Below are 23,499 nucleotides of genomic sequence, written 5' to 3' on the forward strand. Positions count from 1 at the left end.
TTATATCCCTGAACTGATAGTCCAGTTTCTCTAGAAATTAATTAGGTCATAATGTGACAGTCTAATTAATGTACTTTTTTGACAGATTTGCAAAAAAAAGTTGTCCTACCAATTCTCCTCGTTAAATTTTTACAAAAAAATTTTTTAAGCTTATATTTAAATTTTAGTTGGTTAACATACAGTGTAATACTAGTTTCAGGAGTAGAATTTAGTGATTCATCACTTACATACAACACCCAATGCTCATCACTAGTGCCCTCCTTAATACCCATCATCCACTCAGCCCATCCCCAACCCACCTCCCTCCATCAGCCCTCAGTAGAGTCTCTTATGTTTTGCCTCCCCCTCTCTCTTCTTTTTCCCCATTCCCATCTACCAGTTTTCTTATGTCAGACATTTCAGTTTGGATTTAACTTGCTTGAACAAGTGGATTTTACCAGTGTCTTTGGGGAGAGAGGAAACACTGGCAAGTAGAGTATTTGTGATCTGGTGGCATTCAGTGCTAAAACATCAACCCATAATGTGTCCTGTAATGTTAGCATTCAGTCATTTTGCTTCGTTTGACCCAGTAACATAGTGAAAAGAACAAAGATGAGAATCAGAGAGATTAGGGTTTGAATCTTGAGCTGTACTATTCTTTATCTGTATGACTTTGGGAAAGTTTTTTCATTTGGAGAACGGGGATAGTAACATCCACTTTTGAATTGTTTGTGTGAAAATAAGTGAGTTAACATGTAAATAGTAGGGGCTAAATAAAGCTCCATTAAAAAAAAAGTCCAGTGTTCAGTGAAGGGCTGTGTGTTTCTGTGGCATATCCCCTACCTGTGTCTTGGTAATAGGTTGTCCACATTTAACTGGGGAGACAAGCATTCCCCACAGTACATTTATTTAGTAATTGAATCAGAAAGTGTCTGTCATTCTTAAAAGTTGTACTATTTGTTGATAGGTCTTCATTTATCTAGTTTGCTATTATGCCTTTTTTTATGAACATGACTTGGTGATATACTACTGAACACAAAAAACAGATTAATTGGCTTTTATAATAATAATACTTTAAAAATAGAACATGAAATCTGCTTGTATATAGTGAGGAGAAATCCAGACCACAAACCAGGTACTTTTTTTTATTGCCTTTTTGGTGATGGTATTTATTTATTTATTTATTTATTTATTTATTTATTTTAAAGAGCATGCCCTTGGGGCCAGGGCAGAGGATAAGGGAGACAATCTCAAGCAGGCTCCCCACTGAGCACGGAGCCTGACAAAGGACTCTGTCTCAGGACCCTGATATCATGACCTGAGCCAAAATCAAGAGTCAGATGCTTAAATGAGTGAACCACCCAGGTGTCCCTCCAATGATGGTTTTTATTTATTTAATTTATTTTTTTAACAGTGATGGTTTCTAAACACCATGTAGTAAATCAGTATCACTTGCTAGAGTACAGCTCTTTCTCATTTATTTAACAGCTGCTTTGGAAACACTTTTTTTTTGGCCACTTTAAACAAATTATTTTATTTTTTTCCAAAAGAAATACATAGGTTAGCAGAATCACAAATAGCCATGTAGTTTAAAACTAGTTTACAAAATGTGTCATGGAAAAAGAACAGTGTAACTCAAGGGATCAAGTCCATATTTTACATGGTTTCAGAACTCATAGATTTCTCTTTGTAGCTTTCTGGCTCCTATGCAAGATGTCATAGGAGAGTAAACATATTAAATTTACTGTAAAGACTCCTTTTAAAATAAAAGTGGTAAGTGATTTTCTTAATAATCCAGTTTTATTTTTTTATTTGTATTTTTTGGAAAGCTTTTATTTGCTTATTTGACAGAGAGAGAGATCACAAGCAAGCAGAGGGAGAGGGAAAAGCACACTCCCCTCTGAGCAGGGAGCCCCATATGGGGCTCAATCCCGGGACTCTGGGATCATGACTTGAGCCGAAGGCAAATGCTTAACCATCTGAGCCACACAGGTGCCTCTTTAATTCAGTTTTATAGTGTAAGGCAATGTCAAACTATGAAAGGTAAAAATACACTCTATATCATCTTTGATTTAAGAAATAAAAAAATTCCATTATTTTCCACTTACTCCATTTCTACCAGTAATGACACACACAAATCATAGTTATCTGTTGTTGTTGTTGTTTCAGTCTACTGAAACTGAGAGATGCACATCACATGGACTGGTCTTTCAGGCCATGTAAAGCAGTGTAAGTCAGCTTTATCTTCATTAAACTTTCTGAATTGTAATTTTGTGATTGTCCACTGTTACTTAAAATGATAAACCATGAGATTTTTCCATTCCTAGTCCCTTAGGTACTAATTCTCCCTTCCTCTTTGTCTCTTGCTATAGCTTTCATGTGAAGTTTTATATGATTTTCAGTGGAACAGGTTTTGAAAACACATAATGTATCTTTTAAAAAATTTTTTATTAGAGAGAGTGCGCACACATGAGTTGGGGGGAGATGCAGAGGAAGGGGGAGAAACAGGCTCCCCACTGAGCAGGGAGCCTGACACAGGGCTCCATCCCAGGAACGTGGGATTATGACCCGAGCATAAGGCATAAGCATCAGAAGGCAGATGCTTAACTGACTGAGCCACCCAGTGCCCTGAACACATATCTTTAAGAAGAAATGAGTTATCCTTTATTTCCTTAATGATAATAAATTAAATTTTGGTATTATTTAAGAAGGCAATAATTTAGGGGCTTTTTACTGGTTCTGAAATTAAGAGCATATTATGAAATAAAGAAACTGGTCATATCACCATGAAATAATACTATTACTAACATTTTAATTTTCTGAGCAAGGATATTATTTTTAGATGATTTTTTAATTAATTGATTTATGTGAGTGAGGAAAGGGGCAAGGGAGAGGAAGAGAATCTCAGGCAGACTCCTTGCTGAGCATGGAGTCTGATGCAGGGGCTCTATCTCACGATCTTCAGATTATGACCCGAGCTGAAATCAAGAGTCAGATGCTTAACCGACTGAGCCATCCAGGCGCCCTAGCAAGTATATTTTTTTAAAAAGTGGGTTGCCATCATATCTCATTTTTTTTGTTTATAATGATTTATTTGATTATAACATTTTGTATTTTTGTACTATTTACTTGGTCTAAATTAGTTTTTTGGGTTTTTAAAAAATTTTTATTTATTTTCTTTAATTTCTTTTAAGTCTTCCAGAATATCTCATATTTTATAACCTACTCTTTTCATTTATTAACTATATAGTAAGAATACTTTTATCATATAGTCTCTTAAACTATATTTTTATTGGTTGTATAGTATTCCTTGTAGAGATGTATCCTAATTTATTTAACAAGTGTGCTATGGTTAGATACTTGGCTGTTTCTAAATTATTTGTTCTAAGTAAAGGTATAGTAAACATCTTGATGCCCAACTCTTCTCACTTGTTTTGGTTAAAATCCTAAAAGTAAAATTGCTGGGCCAACTGGTATAAATACTCATTTTACCAAATTGCTCCCTAGAAAGGTAGTACTGGTTTAAAATCCCAGCCAGTCTATTCCTTCACAAACTTAGGTATTCTGTTTTCAAATATTAATCATATCAATAGCGAAAGTATCTAGTTTTAATTTCATCTATTTGATTATTAATAAAATTGAGCATTTTTGTTTGTTTGTTTGGGGAGCAGATAGAAGTTGTGGGCCTAACATGTCATTTATCTCTAAGAAATTCCCAGTTATATTCCGTATTCATTTCTGTCTTGTTGTGCCTTAATTTTTTTTTTAACTTCTTTAAGCCCAAATACTGATTTGAGGTTAAGGTAAACATAACAGAAGTCTTTACCAAAATGTAATATTCTTATGGAACTAATAGCTTATATTGTAAATTTTCTACAGGGTATCTGTCATTTACAAGGTTTTTTATTCTTGAGAATATATTGCCATTCTTTTATATTTTATTTGAATTTATGATTTTCTAAATATAAATAAAATTCTAAAATATTCTGAGAATTGAATAGCCTCTTTGTATTAGGGAACTCAACTTTAAAGTCAGCAATTTTTAGATGATCACAAGTCTAAGATCAAATGAAATCAGAAAACAAATTAACTTTATTATGTGTTCAGGATGTAGACTCAAAGTAATAATGGATGGCAGATGTAGTTGTTTGACTGTCATGTTAAACAAACAAACAAACAAATAAATAAAAGGGAAGAGGAAAGGAATGAAAGACAATTTCCTTACCAAGCAATCACACAGTTTATTGTCTAGGAAATAAAAAAAGGAGAAAACAGAGCCAGTGCTGTGTACTGTGGAGCACACAGATGTTCCTCTTGGCAACCATACAGTAGTAGGCAGGACTGGGGTTTTCGCAGACATAGAATGTGAGCCTTCTTTGTTGGAGACACAGTGTTGCCTGTGGTGGGAATTGCTGCAGTGATGGGAAAGTATCGTCATGTATTGTTGGATTGCTGTGATTTTCAATAGAGACAGTACATTAAAGTAGCTTTGTGGGCAGTGGATTGTTTCAGCCAAGCCTGGCTCGTAACACACTCCTCTTGGCAAACTCTATTTAAAAGGTAGAGCTGGCAGCGTTTTGTGGTCATGGAGCCTGTCCCGTCCTTGGACATCGGAATTACTTTTTGCTAGCACTAGTTTTTAACAACCAATTTATTTACTGTGACCTAACAAAGGAGTTTGCCACTATAAAGCTAGAACTGTAACCACTTTTCAAATGGAACTATTTCTTTTTTTTTTTTTTTTAATTTCTTTCATTTTTACAATAACCAAACTAGTCTTTTTCAGAATTGTTGGGGAAAGTATCTTTTTAATTGAGTTGCTGCTGCTTAGCCTGCTTGTTCGTTTAGGATAAGGTTTTGTTACAGAATAGAAGGTGGAAAACATACATGTTTTATATTAGCATTGGCGTATTTTTTTTTAATATATTAAGTACTGTATTGTGAAATGTTTAAACCATATGTTTAAATCTAATCACTAGAAGGCAAAAGTAAGTATTTTTTAATTAGCCTGCCACTGTTACCTGTCCTAGTCTTCCCTGTGGTTTACTTGAAGTAGAACAATTAGCTGTGCTGTACTAGATGCTAACAAAGATTTTAACTGTATTTTAAGGTTAAAATTTAAACTTTAAGGATTGATCCTTGAATTGCTTTTAGTTGCCCTCCCTTTCCTGCTTTTATGTTAAATATAACATTGAATGAATTTTTATGGCCTTTTAGTTGCTTAAATAAAGTCTAAACAAGAAAGGAGACTATCAAAAATCATAGAGACTGGAACCCTTACAGTCACCCCTAATTAGATGGGATTGTTGAATAAGAGATTGAGCTAGTATGTTCATGGAGGGCTAGTGCTTGCAAGAGCCAGAAAAAAGTGAGACCCAGAGAAATTAACCAGTAATAGTCTCTTTGTTTGTGAGGAGTCGGTCCTAATTGATTTTAAAGCTCCTGATTCTCACATTTAAGTCTCTTCTGTGACCTTCAGTCTCATCAAATCAAAGCAACATTCATTATCTGAGCTCCTACTCTGTTGAAGGATTCATCAGATATGATCCTTACCTTGAAGAAATCTACATTCTGGTTAGAAAACAAGCCATGTACTCATTCAAAGTTGTAAGTAATGAAAGATTTTAATAATTCAATACTAGAAGTCATACCTCAGAACACTGCTTAAATGGCCAAATGAACTACATAAACGATAATTATTCTTGAAACTCAGTAAAAGGTATATATCTTTAGGCTAGGGTAGTCAGAGAGAAGCCTTTTTCATAGAAATTGGGTTTTGAGGGCGCCTGCATGGCGACTGCCTTAGGCTCAGGTCATGATCCCAGGTGCTGGGATTGAGTCTTATACCAGGCTGCTACCTCAGCAGGAGTCTGCTTTTCCCTTTCCCTCTACCCCTCCCCGCTGCTAATGCTCTCTCTCTCAAATAAATAAATAAAAATCTTTAAAAAAGAAAAGAGAAATTGGGTTTTGAGGTAGGTCTGGTGAATTTCCACTTACTCTGCCTCACTGGTGAATTTCCACTTACTCTGTAAAATTTAACATAAATACCAGTTATTCTCCCTATTAGAGAAATGTCCCTGACATTTTTTTCTCTAATAGGCCTAAGTGCATTTACATATACCTCTAGTATAGTATTCCATATTTTGTTATAGTTGCTTATCTCTCCTGCTAGACTTCTGAGCTCCTTAAGATCACAATTATTCTTCATATCCCATGTATCTGTGTGGTATATACAAATAGGAATTCATATGAAAATAACACATTGTTACGGACTGAACTATGTTCCCCCAAAGTTTGTATGTTGAAGCCCTAACCCTTAATGTGACTATATTTGGCAAAAGGACCTATAAGAAGGTAATAAACGCTAAGTGAGGTCATTAAGGTGGGATCCTAATCCAACGGGATTGGTGTCCTTGTAAAATGAGAAGAGACACAGGATCACTCTCTTGCTATGTGTGCACTCAGTAAAGGCCATGTGAGGACATAGTGAGAAGACAGCAGTCTGCAAGCTGGGAGCATGATCTTTCCAGAAGCCAAATTAGCCAGAACCTTAATCTTGGACTCCTAGCTTCCAGAATTGTGAGAAAATAAATGTCTGGTGTTTAGGACACCCAGCCTGTAGTATTTTCCTATAGGAGCCCAAGCTGACTAATACATACATATATAAAAAATAAGTGCAGGAGTAATACTCCTTTGGAAAATTTTAGAAGCAACCCTAGATCCCACTGCACATCTTTGAAAACTGTCAACTGTTGTCTGTCTTCGTAAGGATTCAACTCTCTATCGCCAGATTAGTTTGCCTGCCTCAGAGAACCTCACAGCCGGGCCTATGCCAATTATGATAGGAAATAGGTGGTTGTGCACCTGCCTAAATTGTTTGTGAAACTAAGAGGAACACAAGCAGTGTATTAAAGAATCAGCTCAGCTCTCCTCTGATCCTGAATGACTTAGAACCCAGGACGGGCAGTATTATCTGTGGAGCTAGATCTGGTTGCTCTAAGTCTGCAGTTTGGTATGCCAGCGCAGCCTAGATCTCACAGTGCATTTGCCTGTGGACAAGTTCCACCCAGTGTCTTTCCATCCCTGTCCTCTACAGTTCATTTTCCAAAGCACAGCCCAAGCAGTCTTAAACAGAAACCTGATCATGCTTTTCCCTTCTACTTGCGCTTTTCATGAACATCTAAAAAAAAAAAAACAAACCCCAAACCTTTTACATTGGTGTATGAAGCCCTGTCTGGCCTACCTCTCTGCCTCTGGCTCCTACCCGTCTCCCTGTCACCCAGGGCTCCCCAGCCATACTGGTTTTCTCTTGCTTCTCCAATCATGCCAACTTTGTCTCACCTTTGAGCCTTTGCACTAACCGTGCCCCTGCCTGAAGTGCTCTGCCCCCATCTTTACATAGCTGACTCTGCTCATTCAGGGATCCACTTAAATTTGTCACTTCTTCAGAGATTCCTTCCTTCACCACCCAGCCCAGTGTCATCCGTCTCCATCGTATCACCTTATTTTAATTTTCTCTACAGCACTGACTCCTCTCTGGTTGGTTTATTGTCCTTTTCTACCACATTGTAAACTCTGTGAGTGCTGGAACCCCGTCTTACACACTGGTTACTCCAGCACCTAGAACAGTACCTGCTGCAGCTGGGCTTTTCAGAAATACTTGTTGAGTGACTAAACCAGTGAACAAATGGACAGGTTGGAGTGCCAGATCTAGAGCAAGCAGTCATGCCAGGCCCATCCTCCTCAGCGCTCATACTCTGTTCCCATATGCCTAGTCACATGGGTCCTGCTCTCAACAGAGAGGTGCTCTAGGGTCTAGAAACACACTTGCTCCAAAGTCCAGCTGCTATTGCTTATCAAGATTAGCTAATTGACATCCATCAAAAGTTAAATCCGATTTCTGTGAACAGGGCATCTTTGGAAACGTTTTGTCAACTATTCTCCATCCCCAACAGGCGTCAGCCCCCTGCCACATCAATTTGCCAGTTGCAGTAAACCCTACAGCTGGACCTACATTAATTGTGACAGAAAGTAGCTAGTTATACGCCTGAAGTATTTATTTGTTAAATCAGGGTGTGTCCTGACTAAACTTTTATAGTATTCTCTTGTGCAATCTTGCCAAAAATTCTAGTAGGGTAGGTACTATGGTGATTCCTATTTCACGAAAGAAGATAGCCTTGTCCAAGATTGCATAATGATCATAGAATTGTTCACATAAAATGAGAAAATCAGGAAAAAGAATTGTTCTTAAACCCAGTCAGTTTGTTATCCAAGGTTTTAGTTATCTAGTCAGCAAAACTGTAAACTATGGCTTTCTTTAGCTGTTAATATGATGTGACATTTGTTCTCTGAACAGAATATAGCTGCTCATTCATGTTTTCTTAGCAAGTTCAGAAGTTCCAGAATCTTGAGAATTTTTTTTTCTCCCATTTTGTAGGCACTGATTTAGAAAGTCCATATACCCTGGGCAAGGGAATCTAGGTGCAGGTAATTAGAATTTGAGAGGGGAACTGAGTGCTTGTCAAAGTTAAGAATTTCTTATTAAGGACCACTAATCCTTTTTGTTGTAAAGGGAAGAATTAAATCACTGTGCTATCTTGTATTGCTTTACTTTAAAGACATAATTTATTTAACGATACTTATGTTAGTCAAAATGCTAACATAACACTTCTTACAGAATTTTAGTCTGTTTTCAATGTTGTTTTCTGGGTAGTAAGAACTTTAATTTCATTATCTAGCCCCAAAGAAATAACCGTAGCCTCCTATCAAATAAAAGCAAAAAGCAAACAAAAAAGCTTTTATTTTAATTGTAATTATAATAGGTGCTTTGATTTTGGTTCAGAGATAATCAAATTTCTTTTTTTGCAGAATTCCATTCCAAGATTTTTGACTTGACAGTATTTTACTCTATTAGCATTTAGAGCAAAATCACTCTAGATACCAATGTTCTCAGAAACAGTATCTTTTCTTAAATCAGAAGGAAAAAAATTCCCTGTGATTTCCTCCATTAATATACAAAACTACCAGTTCTCTTTCCAGCCAACTTTGTTAGAAGTTCTTCTTCATAGTAACCTGAAGTGTGCTAAGTTGGCCATCCTATAATTTCTACCCGTTTTTCTTATTTCTCTTTTTTGGAGGTACACAGAATAGATGCATGAAATAAATATTGTGACCTCTTTAATATTAAAGCCTTTCAGATTCTTCACTCATGTAATAAGATCCTCTTGTTCAGCCTGCTAAATGCTTTCCTTCCCTTAATTCATCATTCAACATAGCATTATTTTACCATCTTCTTTAGGATAGACCCCAAATAACAATGACCCAATGATTGTTACCCAGGTGGATGACGATTCTCTAGATATAGTCAGAGAAGTGAAAGGCGATTGGGATTATTATGTGAAATACACATTTGTACTAATTCTGCCAAAAATTCCATTAACTTTTGGGGTTGCAGAGCCACATTGCTGACTTTTATTGAGCTTGAACGTAATCTAAAACCACAGTATCACATGAAATACCTTTAAACTAGTTAGTTTTCTTTTATATTTCTGATTTCCAGCTTCTCTAAGCTTCTATGACCCCAGTTTTTAATTAAAGGGCATGAATTAGAGTGTTCAATAAATATGCCCAGATTTGGAGGTGCAAAAGGCAGATATCAACCAAAGCTTGTCAATGTCAAGTCACAAGCTCTATTCCAAGTCTAAGGGTCTTTTTAAAACCAACCTAACTTCAGTATTGGCCTGTGATAGGAGTTGTGTCTTCCACCCCCTGAACCTTCTACCCTCCCTCCACCTCCCCCTTCCATCTTCTCTCCTCACTGATGCTGGTTCTTGGCCTACACTGGAGATTGTTTAAAAATTTGAAACACTCTGAATTATATGAAATCTGAAGTATGGGTCCAATTCTTTTATAAAATATTTTCCTTTCTCATCCTTGCCAGCTCACATAAGCTACTGCAATAACCATCTGTTAAGAATTTGTCTTTCCAAGGGTGCCTTGGTGGGCACCAAGTGGGTTGAGCCTCTGTCTTCAGCCCAGGTCATGATCTCAGGGTCCTGGGATGGAGCCCTGTGTTGGGCTCTCTGCTCAGCAGGGAGTCTGCTTCTCTCTCTCTCTCTCTCTGCCTGCTTGTGATCTCTGTCAAATAAATAAATAAAATCTTAAAAACAACAACAACAAAAAAAGAGTTTGGCTTTCCAAAAGGCATCTGGTAGTCTCATCTCTTGTTGAAAGGGTGTAGAAATCAGGACCAGTCTGCTAAAGTAGTTCTATGTCCCACCAAGGTAGAATATGGCTCTTCACTCTGTTTTTGAATCTGTGGGATTGGTAGGGGACAGGATAGATTCTTTCTTGTTGGTATCCCCTTACCTCATAAAGATATTGAGTAGGTATTTGTTGAAAACTTAATAATACTTATTTAATAAGTAATTAATTTAGAGAGAGAGAAACAAGAGAAAAAGAAAAAAGGAAACTCTGAAAATGGGTTGGTACAATGAATTTAGAAGTCTTCTGTTTTCTTAATGTAGTCAAAAGTGCAGAGAATTAGGAATCTGGAGAGAGAGATTCTACCAGTAGAGGAAATAATCAAAGATGTTTTAGAGCTGAGGTAATGAGATAACATCTGCCATAAGATAATTTTTTGAAGTAAATTTATTCTTGTTGTATATATTAGTGTTAGGTTTTCAAGCACTGTGGAAGTGATTTTGAAATCTTTTGGTCATGAAAATACATTCTTAACTGCAGTAAATCTTACATAGCCAACATAAAATGATTCAGCCCTTTGCTTAGATGAAAATACATATTAATCTCTTCAGTATTCATAATGGCAAAACAACTTTGTTCGTCTCATATTTTAGAAGTGCAGTTCTAATTTTGACCTTCTACATAATATCTGTACCGCATGCACTTGTTAGGAAATTAAAGCTCGAATTGGGCAAGATTCAGCTTGGCCCAGAAACTACCATGAACGATTCATTTGGAATTTGATTGAGACAAAGACTCAGAGAATCTAATTTATGAACACATTAGCCAGTGCTTTTTGAACAAAGTCAGGGGACCAGACCCATTTAAGGAGCTTTTTCCCAAATGTGCATGAATCTTCGGCTCTACCTCATTGATTTTGATAGAGTAGGTCTGGGTTGGACCCTTGGCATCAGTATTTTTAGGAAAAGAAAAAAGAGAAGAAAGGGGGGGAAAAGTATAAAAAGCTTCCATGAGCAGTTTTATGCCTTCCGGTTCTGACTCCCTGTAGAGTCAACAAATCTGTCCCTATAAAATTATAAGGTAATTTCTGGATTTCATTAGCCCCCCCTCCCTCAGCTCCAAATTCAAACTCAATGCCTTCAATGAGTTTTATTTTCCTTTTGTTTCTTTTATATACATTGAAGATTCCTACTAGACTTGTTCATTTGAACAGTGTTCTAGTGACTTCTATAAATCCATATTTGAAGTTACTATGCTTTCAGTTGTCTCTTAATACTTTATATAAGTATGAATATGGTAAATTCCATGATGGCTAGTATTTATTGAATATGTATTATGTGCCAGGCACATTCCATACCTTATGATGCATGAAGCTTCACATCAGCTTTGCCGGGTGTTAGATATTACCCTTCTTTTACAGATAAATGAACAGTCCATTCCTCAGTCACTGAGTCAAACCTAGATCTTTCTACAATGATACAAAGTTCATACTCCTTCCTCTGTTCTACACTGACAAAACTTTTTTCTGGCAATACATACGTGTATTTGCTTAAAAATTATATACCCCAAAATATATCCACTTTTTGCTTCAGAGTCATAATACTAGTTCCAGGTTTGATCCCAGTGTTAGTCATCAGCATATCTGAGGTATCTCAAATCTTGATACATCTTATTTTGTAGCTCTGAGAAAAGATTATAACTATCATTGTTGATTCTGTATGTAATATATTACATTATATGTATATTCTACATTATTAAAAAGTAAAGTTATTAGAACTTTAAAATGTTTCATTTTCATATTTCATAAAATGAATCAGTGCTTGAATGAGACAAAACTTCTGTTTATGGTGACACAGAATACTAACTAGCACAGTAAAAGTTAAAAAGAACTTGGTTAAAGGGAAAAACAAAATCATACATTTATAGTAGAATTACAGAAAAAAATAAAAATTCTTATTTAAGACAATTGCAACTTGAGGGAATGCAGGTTGGTATTAGGAACAATATCCATTGCTCATTGCCATAATGGCCAGTAGGTTTCCAGTTGCGAGTTGATTTGCATTATTTATTTTGGCCTAGTGGATAAGCGCATTCTCTCTCTAGTTTTTTTGTTTTGTTTTTTAAGAGATAATCACTAGTTCTTTTCAAAAGGCTTTTGGTAATAATTAAGGTAGCAGAAGTTCTAGTTATAATTTTGTTTCCCATTTACATCTTCTAACGACCTGGGATAATAAATTAGAACTTGAGATTTGTGCTGCATTTTAAATTTTAATGACTGGAAATATTGGAGAACTTTAGAAGTTTATGAACATTTCCTACCTTTATTTTGTTAACCATAGCTGCTGTGCTTGATAATACAGTGTGGATAATACGGTGGTGAGAAAATCTTGAAAGACATCTGACAGATTGGACAGAAAGAAGCAATAGACCAGATAGGTCAGGGAAACATGGCAGATGGTATTTTGGAAAAGTGAGACAAATCCAGAATGCACCAAGTAGTTTGCATAGACTATTTAAGGCCATGATAATATTTTATGTGGCTAGTAAAAATTATTTAAAATCTTGCATTTTGTGTAAGTTTAATCAGTTTTGCACTTAAAATCATTTTACATTCTATCAGTTTTCAAATACTTAAGATTGTATGAAAGTAGAACAAAATCATAGAACTTCATAGATCTTTTCTAACACTATGCTTTTTAAAGATGGTGATGTTTACAAAGTTCATTTGAAGAACAAAGTACACACATTTCCACATATGCTCTCTCACTAGTATGTGTGCTTTTGTGCGTTCTGTCTCTCTCTCACACACACACACGCACGCACTTGCACGCGCATGGACCAGTTGCTGGCTTCACATACAGATCAACATTACTATGAACATTTGTTTAAATTAGAAAAAATGAAGTTGGTATTAATTGAACCAGTTGAAATATCTTAACATTTCTCTTCAAAAAGGAAAAGAAAAAATTTACTTCTTAAGTCTGAAAACTTAAATGAAGAATTGTATGAAAATCAGAAACAGTTCTAAACTGTTTTAACTCATTGAAATAAAAACATAGATGTCTAATGATTTAAAAAAAAAACAACTCTTTTTAGAACTTAGGAGTTTCGATTATAGCAAGCCAGCTAAATTGACTAACAAAGTCAGAATTCCTCACAATATTCAATATTCTCTTTAGATACTAAGGTTTAATCCAAGCCTTATATTTGTCAGCTTTGGATTATTAATATATTTATATCAAAGAACTAGTCACAGGGATTCTCTCTATTTTAAGTCTATGAGAACCATCACTAGCATGCACTGACAGATGTTAAAGAATGTCTGTGGAAAGAATGTCAAAAACCTCTCCAAAGGAAAGTCTTTAAACCATGTCCTTAATAAAGAAATGCAAAACCAGATTTAATTGCCCTTTTCCTAAACAGCTCAGCCATGCAGGCTCATTTACTTCAGCATATGGTCTGAGAAAGTGCACAGTGGAAGAGAGCAGTCATGGTGAAGGCTGGGATTGAATCCATTTAGGCTGGAGTTCACCAAGATCAGTCAGAGGCAGGCACTTGAAGTTAAAAGAAAGAAACACACCAAGCAGTAGAAACACAGGCTATTTTTATTTTGAATGCGCTCATTGGAGACATCCTATTTGCCTTTCGAGACAGCAGAAATACAAGATTCCTGAAAAAAACTAGTATCTGGGATGTTTTTCCTAATTAAAAAAAAAAAAAAAGTAAAAAACAAAATTGCATGAAGCCACAGAGATTTTTTTTTTTAAATGTTGTTATTTGTTACCACTGAAAGTCATCATTTTTCTAATGGGATGACAGTCAAAATAATGAGTTAGATGAACAGTGTGGCCTGTGTTTTATGTAAAAGGGAAGACATTATAAGCTTATATGAAGTGGTGGTAAATTCTTACCACCCCTAAAGGGATTAAGTTTATAGTTTTTGCCAGAAGTTGCAGGTAATTGAGAACTTGAGAAAAGGAAGAGGAAAAAAAATCTGTGAATCCTTTCATACCATTTTGTGGCATTAGGCGAGTGATTTTACTTCCATGTGTCTTGTGTTTTTTTTTCCCATATATCTTATTTTTATGCCTGGGATATGGGGGAAACTTTTTATGGAGAACTTAATTATAACCTCAAAATATCTAATAAGATAGTTCAGTTGCTTATGGGTCTAGTACAGTGTCACACTTATAGAATTGAGGAAGAATACCAAAGATAACAGAAAGGAAAGAAGTGTTTGAGGAGTTAGTAATGGCAAACATGTATCTGACTTTATTATTGCTGAATCTACTTAGTGCTAATCTAATTTATTACAACAAATTATTTCAGAATGCTATCTTTCCTGCAAAACTAGCCTTTCTGCCACAATGTGTATTTATATGTTGTGGGACAAATATGCTTCTCAATTTGAAATGGTCTAGAGCTGCACTGTGATGTGGCTTTTTAAATTAAATTTATATTAATTAAGTATAATTTAAAAGTTCAGTTCCTCATTCACACTAGCCATAATTCAAGTGCTCAAACCTTATCTAAAGTGTTTCTGTTATCACAAAAAGGCATGTTGGGCTGTGGTATTATGAATATTTTAGTTAAGTTTCTATCAGACCATGTCATTGAAAGATAAGAACCTAAATCATGTATTTTAGATGGCGGACATAGAGGCAACTGATCTACCAAGGCAAAGAGTAGGCCAAAGGTTAAACTATAAAGAAGATACACTTACCACATGTAGCAAAACACAAAAATGAAATGGTGGTATTGTTTATGGTGATGTGATTTTTCTGAAACTGAACATTCTGAACAAAGTCTTCTGTTCATTTACTCAGCAATCACACTTCTGGAAATTTAGTGTATACTTAAACTTTTATTTAAAAAAAAATAACTTGGTATCTTTAGCAGATGTAGTTCTAGGCTTAGATAATTACAAGTAGGTTTTCCACCCACATCAGCGTCTAACACAGATGCAGGACAATTCTGTTGTGCAGAGAGTTCTGTATATTACAGAATGTCTGCATTCCACCCACCCTCTGCTAAATGTCGACCTGAGCATTGTGACAACCAAAAAGTATCTCTAAGCATTTCCAAGACATTTCAGAAAACCTGTGCTTTATGGTGGGCCCAACATCAAGACAGTGGGTCCATCCAGCCTCATACAATAATCATCTTAAACCTGTTTCTTTGTGGGTACTTTTTATTGATTTATCTGTTTTCTTCCATATTTTTAATTTGAAGACATAATGCTGCTGTTTGTCTAATTCTTCTTTAATGCCTGTCCTTACTCATTTCTAATAGGGTAGACTTAAGTGACCAAGGATAATAAAAGAAAATTTTTTCTTTACATTTATTATGAATTTTTAAATATTTTTTAAATTAACATATAATGTATTATTTGCCCCAGGCGTACAGGTCTGTAAATCAACAGGCTTACATATTTCATAGCACTCACCATAGCATATACCCTCGCCAATGTCCATAACCCAACCACCCTATCCCTACCCCCCAAACCCCCACAGCAACCCCTCACTTTGTTTTGTGAGATTGAGAGTCTCTTACAGTTTGTCTCCTTCATGATCCCATCTTATTATGGATTTTTATATCCATTAGAAAATAAAGCTGTATGGCTTTGTATGGGTTTAAGCATTAGCTCCATGAGCTTGTGCAGTAACTAGTCCTGGGTTTTCTTAAGAAGCACTTTGGAGATAAAACAGAAGTAATTGGGGTGCCTGGGGGGCTCAGTTGGTTAAGCAGCTGCCTTCAGCTCAGGTCATGATGCCAGGGTCCTGGGATGGAGCCCCGCATTGGGCTCCCTGCCCAGGGGAGAGCCTGCTTCTTCCTCTTCCTGCCAGTCTGCCTACTTGTGCTCTATCTCTCTGTCAAATAAATAAATAAACAAACAAACAAACAAACAAATCTAAAAAACGAAACAACAACGACAAAACCAGAAGTAATTATCACAGGACCATGATGTGTCAATAAAATGATAACTCATTTCTTATCCTTTGAGAGAGATAAACAGACTTAAAATATAGAGCAAGGCTGCTTAATTTTATTTTTTTATAAAGATTTTATTTATTTGTCAGAGAGCACAAGTAGGCAGAGTGGCAGGCAGAGGCAGAGAGAGAAGCAGGCTTCCCACTGAGCAAGGACCCTGATGCAGGACTCAATCCCAGGACCCTGGGATTATGAACCAAGCCGAAGGCAGCCACTTAACTGGCTGAGCCACCCAGGCATCCCTGGGGCTGCTTAATTTTAGAGGTACATGGATGGCCTTCAGGTAATCTATGAACCCCTTCCACATTGTAGCAAAATTTTGTCATGGGTATCTGTGCAATTTTTAGAAGAGTCCATTGATACAATCAGAGGAATGAGGAAGAACTAGATAATAGAATAATAAAGCTCCATTATAAAAAGAAGACAGAGGAGACAGATTCAGGTTTAGAAAAACCATGAAAGGAGGTAGTTGATTAAGTTACCAGTTAAGGCTACTACTGAATTTAAAATGAAGCTAAAGATTGCTTCTTGGAAGAACAAATAATGAATCTATAGAAATTGTTATCTTCCTCTTCTAAGAAATGGCATATGTGAAAAACAGAAGTAGTTGCATAAAAGTCTTATTAACTCCACCAAAAGTTAATGAAGCAAGAGGGATAGCAGATAGGTAAAATGAGAGACCTTTTCCTGCCCCTCCATTTTCCTGAGCCCCTCCTGAAAAGAGTACGAGAGTAGATAAATCACTGTGACCCTTTTGTGATTGACAGTATATATGGTTTTCTTGTTTTTAGTTAGATTGTGGTCAGTGCTGGGAAATGCGGACCGTTCAGTGTGTAGTTCTTTGAATTTTACTTGCTTTTTTTCAGAGCTATTTTGCCTCATATCCTCACTGGAAATTCATCATTCATTTCAAAAGAAATGGTTTTCATTTTTATAGAACATTTTTGTTACCATCTTTTTTAAAGAGAAGAATACTTATACCATTAAAATAAGTAAAATTTGAATCAAAGCAAATATGGGAAGAAAACCCACCTCCAAATTTCCCTTCTGTGGGAATCTTGTATTGATTCAGTCGGAACTGAAAGTGCTCTTGTACTCTGCATCACTCCAACATGGAGGACCAGTTTTTGCTGGATGTGTGTTGATGGTGGTGATGCTGGTGGTGATGGTGAGTGGTGGTGATAGCTAACAGTTATGAGCTTTATAAGGGCTCCGGCATGTGTTAATTCAGTTCATGCTCACGATAGCCTGCGACATGGGTTCCAATTTTACAAATGAGGACACCGAAACTGAGCTGAAGCAGCTCAGAGTTACTGTGAACATGTCTAGTTCTGTGCACATGTCTAGTTATCTGACTCCAGAGCCCATGCTCTCAGTCACCCTATTGCCTTTTCTGGATTTTTATACTTAGGCCAAATCTTTGAATAAAGTGACCATTTAAAGGCTGCACAGACAATCTGAAAAAAGAGTTTACTAGCATATTCATTTTATTTTTTGTTTATTTTTTAAAAGATTTTATTTGAGAGAGTACGAAAGCGAGCATAAATGGGGAGGAGGGGCAGAGGGGGAGGGAGAAGCAGACTGCCACTGAGCAGGGAGCCTGACTCAAGGCTTGATCCCAGGACCCTGGGATCATGACCTGAGCACAGGCAGATGCTTTACTGACTGAGCCACCCAGGAGCCCCTGACATATTCATTTTAAATCTTGTTATGTGGAACAGTGGAAACCCAAATGAGAAGACTAAATAATGTTAGTGATTAGTGACTCCAGGACTACAGTACTGGAAGGTTCACCTCAAATTACATTGGAAGAAGTGGAGTTTTCGAAACACATTAGTTATTTCTTTTTTTTTTTTTTCTTCTTTAATAACGTATTTCAAAGTTAAAACAAGGATGAACTTCATATTAATTGTATGGCTCTGTTTCTGTTTGAGAAGTGTACTGACCTTTCCATGTCCTAGATTTTCCAAAACAGACAGTCTGAGTGCAGGGAGGCAGCCCCACTGCAGGCCATCAGTGGGCTTTGTTCAAGGAACTCTTTTAGGTGCATTTCTCCATTATACATTTCTTGACTTTCCCTCCCTCCCTTTTTTCCTTTTTTCCTTTTTTCCTTTTTTCCTTCCTTCCTTCCTTCCTTCCTTCCTTCCTCTCTTTCTTCCTTTCTTCCCTCCATTTCTTCCTTTACTTCATCAATCTATCTAAATTACCCTAACAGACTATCATCACTATGGAAAACATCTGTTACTCTTGAAGCTTGTTAATGGTAGCCATAAAGTTTTGTCACAGGTCTTCATTTTACTGGTCTTTTGTGTTTATGTACACTGTCCTGTCCTCCTGCACTTGACTGTATATAATAAACATAATTTTAGGCCAGATTTTCTCAAGTGGTGACCAGAGGAGTCTGAATCCGAATCACCTGAGAAGCTTGCCAAAAGCTTACTCAGCTCCTAAGGTCCACCTCAGATTTGCCAGCTCACTCCCAGGGTTGTTTCCCTCCATTTGCATTTTTAACCAATACCGCAGGTGTTTCTGATGTACAGGAAGTGCAGAAACCACTGTTCCGAAGGCTACATTATGTGCCATGTATACGGATGGTGCTGTGAGGGACAAATAGGAAATCCCTGCCCTTAAGGATCTTATAGTCTGATAAAGGAGTTAACACACGGAAATAACTGTAATAATACAGAATAAAAATGAAGTACCATAAAAGTAGAAACCGCTACTCTAGATAGCAGAAAGAAGAGAGTAAAAGGTTTTTGTTTTGTTTTGTTTTATGTAGTGCACAATGTGTATATTTGGATAATATTTCTTTCAACACACATAAAGGCCTGCAGTTTCCTTTTCTTCTCCTTTTCCATCTCACTGCGCAATTCCCAGAATTTCCATACTTTTTAGAGATTAAGGCAAAGCTTTCATATCATTAAAAGCTGCTGTGTGTGGGTGGCACAGTCGGTTAAGTTTTGTACTCTTGGTTTCGTCTCAGTTCATGATCTCAAGGTCGTGAATTCGACCCCTCTGTCAGGCTCTGCTCAGTGTGGGCTCTGCTCGAGATTCTCTCTCCCTCTCCCCTTCTCACTCGTTCTCTCTCTCTAAAATAAGTAAATCTTTAAAAAAAGAAAAAAGGCTACCACATCTAAAAATGGGGACAGAACTTTTGCTTTCCATAAATTACGAGGCATACTGGGCACTCATGGTGTTTCTGCTTTTATTTTAATTAGAGATGTTTATCATTAATATGACAGACACAGAATCACTTACACTGTGAACTTCTTCTTTACTATGACATTGCCCAGAATTGTTTGTCCCTAGTGTTTGTGACTTGTTCAGCTGTTTTTATAAAAAGTCACGGTTCACCTCCTCATGATTAGTTTATAATCTATGAATAATGCTCCTACAAGTAAGTAAAAAGAAATAAGCCAACAATAAACCGTAGAAGAAGAAACCTAACATTTGTTAACCATTATATGCTAGGCACAGTGCCAGGCGGATTTCAGAGAGGTTAAGTAAATATACCAGTCCACACAGCTTGCTAAAGCCAAGAAAATAGAAATGCTAGATCATCTGTGACCTGGTGGCTTTTATCAGCAAGTGTCATATTAATTTATTGTCAGACTTTTGAGTGCCTGCTGCATCAGTACTGGAAAGATACAGAGATAAGTAACAGTGCCTGATCTTGGGGGAACGTACAGACTAAGGAGAAATCAGAGACTTACACAGTAACCAATAGAAGTATGTGAGGGGCACTAACATTTGCAGGCATATGCTAAGTGTTTTCAACATATTATCCCATGTAACATTCACCTGAAAAATGGTTGGAATCGCTGTCATTGTAGATGAGGAAATTGTGGTTCAGAGCAAGCAGTTTACCCAGGGTGACCCAACTAGTAAGTCTCAGGGCTCAGATTCACATCCAAGTGTATAACCGCAAAACCTTTTTCTTCCAAGGGAATTCCAGTCACGGAGTCTTCATTCTGACAAGGAGAATTCCAAGCTGCTCGGGAGCTACCTTTGATGTATCCAGTTCTACCTAGAACTTAAGAATCAATGGGCTAGACGATAAGGTCAGGTAGTCCTGGCAATAGAAGCCAAAGTACAGAAGAATAGCAGTATGTGGGAATGGATATTGGGCCAAGATAGGCAACCCATCTTGAGAAGCGAGCTAGAAACGTGGTCTTTGAGAAGATCACGTCAGACCTCAAACTTCAGCCAAGGGGTGGCAAGACTTTAAGGGTTAAGCTCAAGAAATATCTGTTAAAGAAATGAACTAAACTTGCTAACTGGATGTTGCAGGAAAGCAGGGGAGGAAGGGTCAACCTGAGCCAAAGCTGATTGGATGAATTACAGGTCATGCTGCGAGGACAAATGAAAGAATCTATTAGAACATAGGTTATAGTCCAAGTAATGCAGAAAATAGTGTTGAGCTTTACCTTGTCTATGCACTAACCTTATTTTCCTGGTGGTTAATTCATTTAGAATATGTTCTATTCTAATTGCTGTTTTCTAAGAATATAAAGCTATGCCTGAGTTAATATTCTGGGATATCTCTTTAATTTTTTAAACACATAGGTAGATCTGTGCTGCCATATACACACTCATGTATGCATACATGTAAATATACATATAGGAGGACTAAAAAATATGACCAATTCACCGTTTTACAAAAGAATGTTTACTTCTATAGGCAGAAAAAATATGTTTTTAAAAACCAAATATCCTGGGGCACCTGGGTGGCTGCATCAGTTAAGTGTCTTCCTTCAGCTCAGGTCATGATCCAGTCCTGGGATTGAGTCCCACATTGGGCTCCTTGCTCAGTGGGGAGTCTGCTTCTCCCTCTGCCTGCTGCTCCCCCTGCTTGTACTTTCTCTGTGTGTCAAATAAATAAATAAAAACTAAAAAAAAAAAAAAAAGAATCTTCATGTTTACTTAATGGACCATTTATAAAGTCCTTCAGAATACCTAATAAGACATTGTGTGGAGACTATTCATTGTATGGTCTAAAGTCATTTCCAGTGACTTTTTGGGAGAACTTGTTTCTTTACTTTCCATTTATGTAAAATTATTTAATTTTAAAATTAATATAGAATACTTAAAGTGCACAAGCATATCTCAGAAATAATGCAGGCTTAGTTCCAGACCACCACAATGAAGCAAATATTGCAATAACATGAGCCAGATGAATTTTTTTGTTTCCCAGTGCATGTAAAAGTTATGTTTACACTGTACGTTATCCTATTAAATTGCAATAATAGTGTCTAAATTGTGTCTAAAAAGGCAATGTACAATTCACCCTTGAACAATGCATTGGTTAGGGGAGCTAACCCCCATGCAGTTGAAAATCCAGTTATAATTTTGGACTCCCCCAACACTTAACTACTAATAGTCTACTGTTCACTGGAAGCCTTACTGATAATACAGTCAATTAACATGGTATTTTGTATATTATGTGTATTACATATACTATGTTCTTATAATAAAGTAAGCTAGAGAAAAGAAAATGTTATTGGGACACCTGGGTGGCTCAGTCAATTTCAGTTTCCGCTCAGGTCATGATCTCAGGGTCGTGAGATCAAGCCCAACCTCAGGCTCCATTCTGAGCGAGAGCTCCTTTCTCTTCCTCTCTCTCTGCCCTTCCCTTGCTCGCGCTTACTCTTTCACTGTCTCTCAAAAAAAAAAAAAAAAAAAAAGAAAGAAAGAAAGAAAAGAAAGGAAAAGAAAATGTTATTGAGAAAGTCATAAGGAAGAGAAAGTACATTTACAGTACTGTACTATATTTATTGGAAAAAATCCACGTATAAGTCAACCTGTGCAGTTCAAACCCTACAAAGTTTAACTGCATATACTTTTATTAAAAAATACTTTATTGCTAAGAACTACTAACCATCATCTGAGCTTTCAACCAGTTGTAATCACTGATCACAGATCATTGTAACAAATATAATAATAGTGACAAAGTTTGGAATGTTGTGCAAATTACTAGAATGTGACAAAGAGACACAAAGTGAGCAAATGCTGTTGGAAAAATGGTGGCAGTAACACTGATTCCACACAGAGTTGCCACAGACCTTCAATTGGTAAAAAATGTAGTATCTGCATAGTGCAAAGGGAAGCATAGTGAAACAAGGTATGCCTCATATTTCGGATCTTTAAAGATTTTTGGATTTCGGTCAGTAGCAATATTTTCATTTTCCTGCACCTTTTCGTAACATTCAAGTATTCTTAAAATACTTGATCAAGGAAGAAGGAAAATGAGTTTAAGCTTTCATTTGGTATTATAAAATATGATTTTATTGACCAAGTGAGCCGTAATGCATGTTATAGCTGTCATTACACTAAGTACAGTGCAGTCAAGCCCCAATAGTAAGATCCACATTTAGACTTTTTTCCATTTTGGTTTTGTAAAATTTCTTTTACTTTAAGAGAGTTTCCCAAGAACTGACTTGTTTGACTTCTCGTTTGGACTATGGTTTTATTTTGCTTATAAAATCTTTAAAAGTCACCTTAAGATAAAAATTCTGATGTATCTAAATCACTTTTCCGTCAAAAACAACTATTTCTGAAATACTGGTATAAAGATTTTTTCACAAAAAGGTGTATTAACATCTTTATTTTGAGCCGCCACATTAAAAATAGAATTTGAGTTTTACTTTAAACTAGTTGTTGGTGTTGTAATATGCAGAATTCATGGAACTGTTTTTCTTACTATTTAGGAAATACCAGAAGGGAACCAGAGTCCGGCTGCGGCTGTTAGATCTTGAACTTACATCTAGGTTCCTGGGAGCGACCACAGATACAACTATACTCGAGGCGGATGCAATTCTCTTAGGAATCCAGGAGAGTAAAGATGCAAAATCAAAAGAGGAACATCGTGAATAAGAAACAAACTTTGCTTAATGGAGTCACTCCTGTTTTGTTGAACCCAGATATTCAAGAATGCAATTATAAAATTGTGAATAAATTATTGAAAGAAGACACAATAAATGAAAGCTATAATTATAGCTCTTATTCGTTAGAATTTTCTTTAGCTGTTTCTCCCTACCCCTTGCCCCCTGCCTTTTACACCCACTCTTTCCTTTAACTGGGGTAATATAACTACTCTGAGAAATTCTATCATTCAATAAATATGTTTTGAGTGCTTGCTACCTGCATGGCACTGCTCGAAACAGCAGTAAACCAATTAGGTAAGATTGCTTGCTTTGTGGAATTTCCCTTTGACTGGGGGAAATAGAAAATAAATGGGTAAAGTATGTAGTGTGTTGAGACAGTGATATGTGCCAAGGACAAAATAAGGCAGGGAAGACAGAGGACCTGAGTGAACATTTTTCCAAA

General features: G+C 36.5%; 1 protein-coding gene across 2 annotated transcripts in view; it reads left to right on the forward strand.

The window, feature by feature from the left end:
- Window positions 1–23,166, forward strand: part of LOC309859038 (tumor protein D52) — a 211,291-nt gene extending 188,125 nt beyond the window's left edge. Inside the window, exons 3-4 of one of the 2 annotated variants that reach the window (XM_082719450.1) lie at window positions 2,149–2,208; window positions 22,881–23,166. In XM_082719450.1, coding sequence (XP_082575576.1) covers window positions 2,149–2,208; window positions 22,881–23,046 — 226 coding nt within the window. In that variant the 3' untranslated portion in view covers window positions 23,047–23,166. The remainder of the gene's footprint in view (window positions 1–2,148; window positions 2,209–22,880) is intronic. The other variant, XM_082719453.1, reaches the window with a different exon arrangement.
- Window positions 23,167–23,499: the final 333 nt, after the last annotated feature.

This window comes from Mustela nivalis, assembly GCF_964662115.1.
Source record: "Mustela nivalis genome assembly, chromosome: 2".
NCBI lineage: Eukaryota > Metazoa > Chordata > Mammalia > Carnivora > Mustelidae > Mustela > Mustela nivalis.